This window comes from Sodiomyces alcalophilus (assembly GCF_042370955.1).
Source record: "Sodiomyces alcalophilus JCM 7366 unplaced genomic scaffold ACRALscaffold_4, whole genome shotgun sequence".
NCBI classification, from domain to species: Eukaryota; Fungi; Ascomycota; class Sordariomycetes; order Glomerellales; family Plectosphaerellaceae; genus Sodiomyces; species Sodiomyces alcalophilus.
This window is the reverse complement of record NW_027263535.1, coordinates 285,207-291,724: the sequence shown is the minus strand read 5'-3', so window position 1 is coordinate 291,724 and position 6,518 is coordinate 285,207. Positions and strand designations below refer to the sequence as shown.

At 53.1% G+C, this 6,518-nt stretch overlaps 2 protein-coding genes across 2 annotated transcripts; both read left to right on the top strand.

Annotated features, from left to right (window-relative positions):
• Positions 1 to 644: 644 nt before the first annotated feature.
• Positions 645 to 1,955, top strand: ACRALDRAFT_211395 (uncharacterized protein; the record flags this gene model as incomplete). The annotated part of the gene is made up of 6 exons (XM_071023651.1): positions 645 to 800; positions 840 to 1,040; positions 1,104 to 1,238; positions 1,316 to 1,431; positions 1,470 to 1,829; positions 1,883 to 1,955. 6 exons carry the CDS (start codon positions 645 to 647, stop codon positions 1,953 to 1,955), a joined length of 1,041 nt encoding a protein of 346 aa, XP_070874382.1.
• Positions 1,956 to 1,967: 12 nt separating this feature from the next.
• On the top strand, positions 1,968 to 3,953 carry ACRALDRAFT_2027126 (uncharacterized protein; the record flags this gene model as incomplete). Its single annotated transcript, XM_071020441.1, has 3 exons — positions 1,968 to 2,324; positions 2,422 to 2,941; positions 3,019 to 3,953. The coding sequence occupies 3 exons, from the start codon at positions 1,968 to 1,970 to the stop codon at positions 3,951 to 3,953; spliced, it is 1,812 nt and encodes a 603-aa protein (XP_070874381.1).
• Between the last annotated feature and the right edge of the window lie 2,565 nt (positions 3,954 to 6,518).

Below are 6,518 nucleotides of genomic sequence, written 5' to 3'. Positions count from 1 at the left end.
TAGGGGTAAAACCTATACTCTTAGGAGGTAATGGTAGAGAGGACTAAGGGACTACCGGGACCGCTAGTATCTTCTAATAGCTAAAACCAATAATGACTTTAACACAGGATAGCTATTCTTCCTTAATATAATAGGCAGAATCTCTAGAAGCTTTATAGGAGCTAGGTGGATATAGTTAGCTCCCTGCGCAGTGGCTAGATATTTACAGTATTTTTACTATTAGTTAAAGAAAACAGATAATAAAAGTTTTCTATCCAAGGTAGGAAAAGAGGAAAAACAGGAAAAGAAGAAAGTAAAAGTATAGTTATATTCGTAAAATAATCAGTCTGGTTATTAGGAGGGACTTTAATATCTTATAGCAGGTATGTCGAAATGGAGTATGCACGGACTATCCCACTATACGTGACCGACATTTCCGAGCAATCAGAAACCGGCCTCCGTGGCACCTGCATATGATTTCCAAGGGAGGGGCAAGGGCAAAGCTTAGAAAGTCGACCTAGAGACGGGGAAATTCCCCAAAAGTGACCCACCTTGCAGGTGGTCTCAATTGATAATGACTGGCAGCACGTCTCCTCCACCAATCGCATCGCCAAGAGAAGAAATTAAAAGGAAATTTAAAAACAAAAAGAAAAAGAAAGAAAAAAATGCGAGAAGTGACCTTGTTCGTTAGCCACTCATTTCTCTCCCTCACCCTGACTTTTATTTTTTGTAACCTTTCCATCCACATCTCTTCCCCCAAACTCCTTCAACCTACCATCCTGCGCCTCTCCCCATCCGCTCTACCTTACCATATACGTTCTGTTCCATCCTTTTTTTTCAAGGAGTAATACAGGGCGCAGAAGAGGACGCTGTCTCGCCGACGTCTCCACGACAGCATTCCCCCCCTTTTTCTTTCTCCTGTTTACTTTTTTTCCTCCCTCCCTTTTCTCTCCAATGCATATGGCCACCGCTCATCCCTCCGTGGCCTCGATCTCTTAAGGTACCTACCCGACCACTGGGCCTCCTGCGCGTACCGATCCTCACATCGCCCTCGACCTCCTGTGTCCGTCCACCGCAGACCTCGAAAGCTTTCGATTCCATCGTATTGTCTGTTCGGTCGTTAGTGCCTGGGTACTCCCGACATCCAGGCCATCAAGCTGAGTGAGGTACGCGACAAATTTGTGCTATATTTTTTCTTCGCATTTTTTTTCCAATTTCCTTTCTTCAATCAACATCTTCCCCTGGTCATCCATCTTCCAGTCATTCCATCGTCTTTTTTCCTCTTCCCATCATATACCTTCTCTCTTCGCCCTGCGCTGTGAATGGCGTGCTCTAGTACATAGGCATCCGTGTCTACTGCGCTACCGGCATCTTGCCTGGGCCTCCTGTCCAAGCTGTGTTTTCTCCGCCGGTTCATGTCATCATGTCACGCGATGAATCCATCGTGGCCTTGTCTTAACCGACCCCTATTGACTTGGAGTATCGTCTAGACAGGTGAAATATCCCGCCTCGGACAATACACAGGCACGCCGAGTGAACGCCTTCGAGCTGTCACCGACTCCCCCATTGCCGAACTGCCTGTCCATCTTAACTCGCACGTACCAAGGCCTCCCCTCTGAAATCGCCCTAGACACCAGGTCGCGGCTACCTGCATCCTCCCACCCATTTCAAACAACGCCATCCACTTTCATCCCATCCTCTGCCAAGGGGCCCTGCACGACACATCGACCAACGAGCGAACGAGACGGAACGAAACGAAACGAAGCGAGAGGTGTACACCCACCTGTCTTTTGCTACAGAGTAACAGACGAGAGTCGACTCGCCTGCATCACGCATCCTTTTGAACACGCGTGTCTCGTCCCCGCACCACCCTACTTAACTTCCTGCGGCTTCTGTTAGCCAGGGTTGCGTCCATACAGGCTCCATTCTTCGGCCTCTCCATCAGAAATATCAATCGCGCTCGCACCCCTTGCTGAAATTTGCCCACCATGGCGCAACAACACGACATGTATCTCGATTACAGCGTTCCCCCCAACCGCTCTCCCAATGCCTCGAGACCATACCCCGCTGCTTCGGGCTTCCACTCCGGCCTGTCTCTGCCCCGGCAGACCCAGCGCCCCTTCGACCCCCCGCTAGGCTCTTCTGCGCTCTATTCGACCGACCGTCTCGCAAGCTACAGCCAGAGACCAATGGACCAAATGCCACAGAGTGCAATGTCTGCAGCCTACATGACGGATGCTGGCCAGCCTTGGTCGTACAACCCCGCCGGTGTTGCCACTGTCAACGGTGCTATGAATGGCACCAGCAGGCAGAGGAGCGTCAATCGACGCGTTCCCCTCCCAACTGTACGTAACTACACCTACCCGCTTTCCCTCGTCTGATTGAATTCATTATGTTCTACTCTTACTATTCAACCCTACTGACACCTGCATGACTTGACAGAATTGGACGGACCAGAGTGCCATGGGCATGCCCTATGGCATGAACGGAAATCCCATGCCTGGACCGGGACTCCGCTATGACCAGGCCCAACATGACATGCGAGGCGGCCATGGCGAGGAGCAGCTGATTCCCACCGCCATCGTCATCAAGAACATTCCCTTCGCCGTGCGTCGAGAGACCCTCGCCGCCCTCATGGTCGACATGCACCTCCCGCAGCCCTACGCCTTCAACTACCACTTCGACAACGGCGTCTTTCGGGGCCTCGCCTTTGCCAATTTCTCCTCTCCCGAAGATACCAAAATCGTCATTGAGGCTATGAACGGTCTCGATGTGCATGGTCGGAAGCTTCGCGTCGAGTACAAGAAAATGCTCCCCGAGGCGGAGCGCGAGCGCATCGAAAGGGAGAAGCGAGAGCGACGTGGTCAATTGGAGGAGCAACATCGCGCGCCCATGCTCCACCAACAGCCTTCCATCACATCGCTAAACAGCCTCAACACCAACCAGACACGCTCACCCCTCGGTATTTCCACTTCTACTCTCCCCTATCTGTCCCCCAACTCCCTTGACCAAAACTAACGTGGCGTGCCCCATTCGCAGGTGACGTGAATTTGAACGACCCCGAGACGCTTCGATTTTACACCGAGCTTACCCTGTTCAAGCAGGATAACTCCAGGGAGATTTTCATCTTCCCTGCTAGTGTCACCCCTGAACAGCGTCGGCAAATCCATATCATGGCCCACCACATGGGCCTGGAGCATCAGTCTGTTGGCGAGGCCGATTCCCGGCAAATTCACGTGGTGAAGCGTCACATCCCTTCGCCAACTTCCCAACTTCACACTGCTCCGGCGGTCGGTCTGGATTATCACAAGAAGGGCTTGAGCAGGGCGGCCACCTTTGATTTCGCCGCAGATAGGGAGTCGCGTCACGCTACGGGCAACTACTCCCATATGCTGGGCAGACAGGGCCCGACCCTGGAGCTTCCGGGGAGCCCCGATGGCAGCGGCTTTGCGAACATGAATCTGCGGGCGGCCAAGAGCTTTGCGGATCTGCGGTCGTTCAGTCCCAGCCCTTCGGCCTCGTCGTCCAGCTACCTTACCGCTGTCAACAATGGCCTGGGTAATCTGCCCAGCAGCGGCGGCAACGCGGCGGCACGCTTCGGCGAGTACAGCAGTGGTCTCAACCAAGGAAACTCCATGGCCACCCCCAACCTGACCCCCACCACGCCAGGCACGTCTGGCACCCCGAGTACCGGTAATGACAGCAGTCTGCTGGGCGCCCTGAGCGGCATGAGCCTCGGTCCGTTTGACCCGAACCCGACCTCCTCGCACCAGCAGCAGCAGCAGCCACGGAACACCCCGGGTGCTATCGGCAGCCAGCGTCCTGGGCCCAGCAGTGGCAGCAACCGGACTTCGAATGCACCCGAGCGTCAGCCCCGGGGCCCCGAGTGGGAGGCGGCACCGGGATTCGGAGCTCGCGGTCGAACCAACGGCCACATGCCACGAGGAAGCGGTGAGTGGGCCTTTCTGTCCTGAGGACTCCGCGGGAATCATTTTTTTTTGGAGCCAGGCATGTCTGACAGTGGGAGGGTCGTCCTCTTCGACAGAAGACTCATCCGACAACGGTACCCGAGTCGGAACCAACTCGAACCCATCTCGATTCCACTAAATGCGCGACGGCTACGTGTCTCTGCGTTGTCCGTTCGCTGACGAAGCACGACCCACTACGAGAATACGATTCACGAAACTCGATATAGAGACTACCCAACCGCTTTACAAACCACGTTTCATCCCCCCGCCGCCGGCGAGCTTGGACGTGCGTACCCCAGCCGCCGGACCTGTGACGACTTGGCCAACGACTGCACGGCATACGTACGATGGCGAGCGCTTCGAATACTTGGCGCGTTGTTCAGTTTTATTTTACTTTTTACGCTTTGATACTCGTAGGGACGCGAATTTCTTATTCACCCCCGCGGGTATTGCTTATAATGATCTTCTTGTCCTTTACGAGATTTTCCGTTCGCTGGGCTTCTCAACTTGGACTCGAATGTTTCGAAAACGCGGATAGGGGTAGAGGGAAGCCGACTTGGTCCCCACGCTGCACGACAATGGGAACGGACGGGCAAAGTCGTCTCTCTGTTGGATAATCGTCGGTACCAGAGAATCTCCAGCAATGTGTTGTTTTAATCGCTACTGTTTACGAGCGGATGAACGGGTCGACGGGATGAAGAAAAGAGACCAGGACGCAAGATGACCATTTTCATATGGGCAACCATTTATTTTATTTTTACGACAACGGCCGTCGGCTCTCGGGTCCCCGGGCCTCCGGCACCATGCGACACACCCTCTCCCCTCTTCTGCGGCCGAGGATGGTAGCGGAGACATGAAAGACTGTTTTTTTTTTTTTGGCGATGAATTAATGTTGTTACGACTTGACGTCTAGATGGCGCACCGGCCTACTCGACGAACGATTGCCCGCTCTAGTCGACTCGGGAGAGACGGAAAAGGCGGGCTCGACGTGACGAGGCCGCCGGCTGGCCCAACGACGATGGGGCGATGATCATATACCCTCTTAATCTAGTATTCCGGTCAACCTCGGTCATACGAACGATGGGTTCTTGTTTTACTGTTATTTAGTTGTTCTGTTTTCCCCGAACGGCTTGCTGATTGACGGGTTGTGGGGGCGGGTGACGGATGATTGGGGCGTGACAGACGCACAGTTGGCGCTGATGCTGCTCGGTGATGAATTAGAAGGTTGTTTTTATTTTCCGTTGCGCAGTTGGATGGTCTTTGAGTTGCTGTGTTCTTCGTGTGCCATGGTCGTATTCCTGGCCACCGGGACGTCGTGGTATTGCACATTCGTCTCTTCGCTGTCCGTAGGAGTTGGAAGAGAGGGGCTGTGGAGGTACGGCTGATCGGCCGGCCAGGTCCTGTCGGGTACTTGTCTTTTGCGGTTATATCTGTTCTTTGATTCCTGCGTTTTGTTCTGAAAAAGTGTACGCGTGATCTATGGCCTGGAGGGAGACAGGGAAATGATACAAAAAGAGTGATGGGTGAGCAGTGGAAAAGGAACACCGAAGTACAGTAACTGTTTCTACGAAGTACGTACGTACGCCTTGCATTATCAGTATCTAAGGTATTCAAGAAACGTGGGCCCGGCCCGTCTGAACTTGGTTACTCCGAGTACTCCACGTGGTTGACATGTTAAGGTACCTAATTAGGTATCTAATACACCTCTTAGTTAAGCTGGTCTAAGAAGCGAACACAGCCAGCTATCTAGACCCAAGTCTAGCGACTCCTAATGATACACGCTACCCTTATAACGTGTTTAAAGCCATTTTGACCCTCGACAACAACATCTGTTAGGTATTTCCTAGGTATCACAATAACGTCGCAACCGGAAAATGAGAATGAACTTGAGCTCCACGGTGTCTTTACTTCCATCGCACACAAGAACCCCCACCCACAGCCCAACTATCCAAATTAACCGCGAATTCGACGTCCAGGAACTGCAATTCCACGGAAAGGTCGTATGGTGAGGAGCGAGCCTCTAAAATAAGTGGACCGGGCACATTTACACATTGAATCACTCTGGCCCACGGTTCTACATTCACACACACTGCATCACTGGAGCAATTGTATCAATCGGCAGTGCTGTTTACTGAACCACTGCTCTGGATGGCAGAGACGCGGGACCCTCCGCCGGTTGACGTGTGTGCTTTAGCAACAAGCTCGCCGGCTCGCCCTGCCACTTTATTCATAATACGGATAGTCGGCCACTCTCTGGCGGGCACACAAGGCATGGGAAGGATTCTTTGAGTATACACGAGCACTATTCGTAGGATGAGATCCACTTTCGTCTTCCAGTCGTTCATAGTCAGGATTGGCGAAATGGACCGCTGTTATTTTGGGACGGTGAAACTGACTTTAATCCAACCGATCAACGCGATGATACTTCTGCCGCTGATCCTTTGACCCTCTACAGTGACTGTAGGCCGCGGTCGACCCGGTAAACCATCCCAAAACGGTTACGCGGTTGCGGGACACTAGCCCGTGGGGAGACGGGACACCTGTGATCCTCCCGAAAGCTACGGAGCGGAG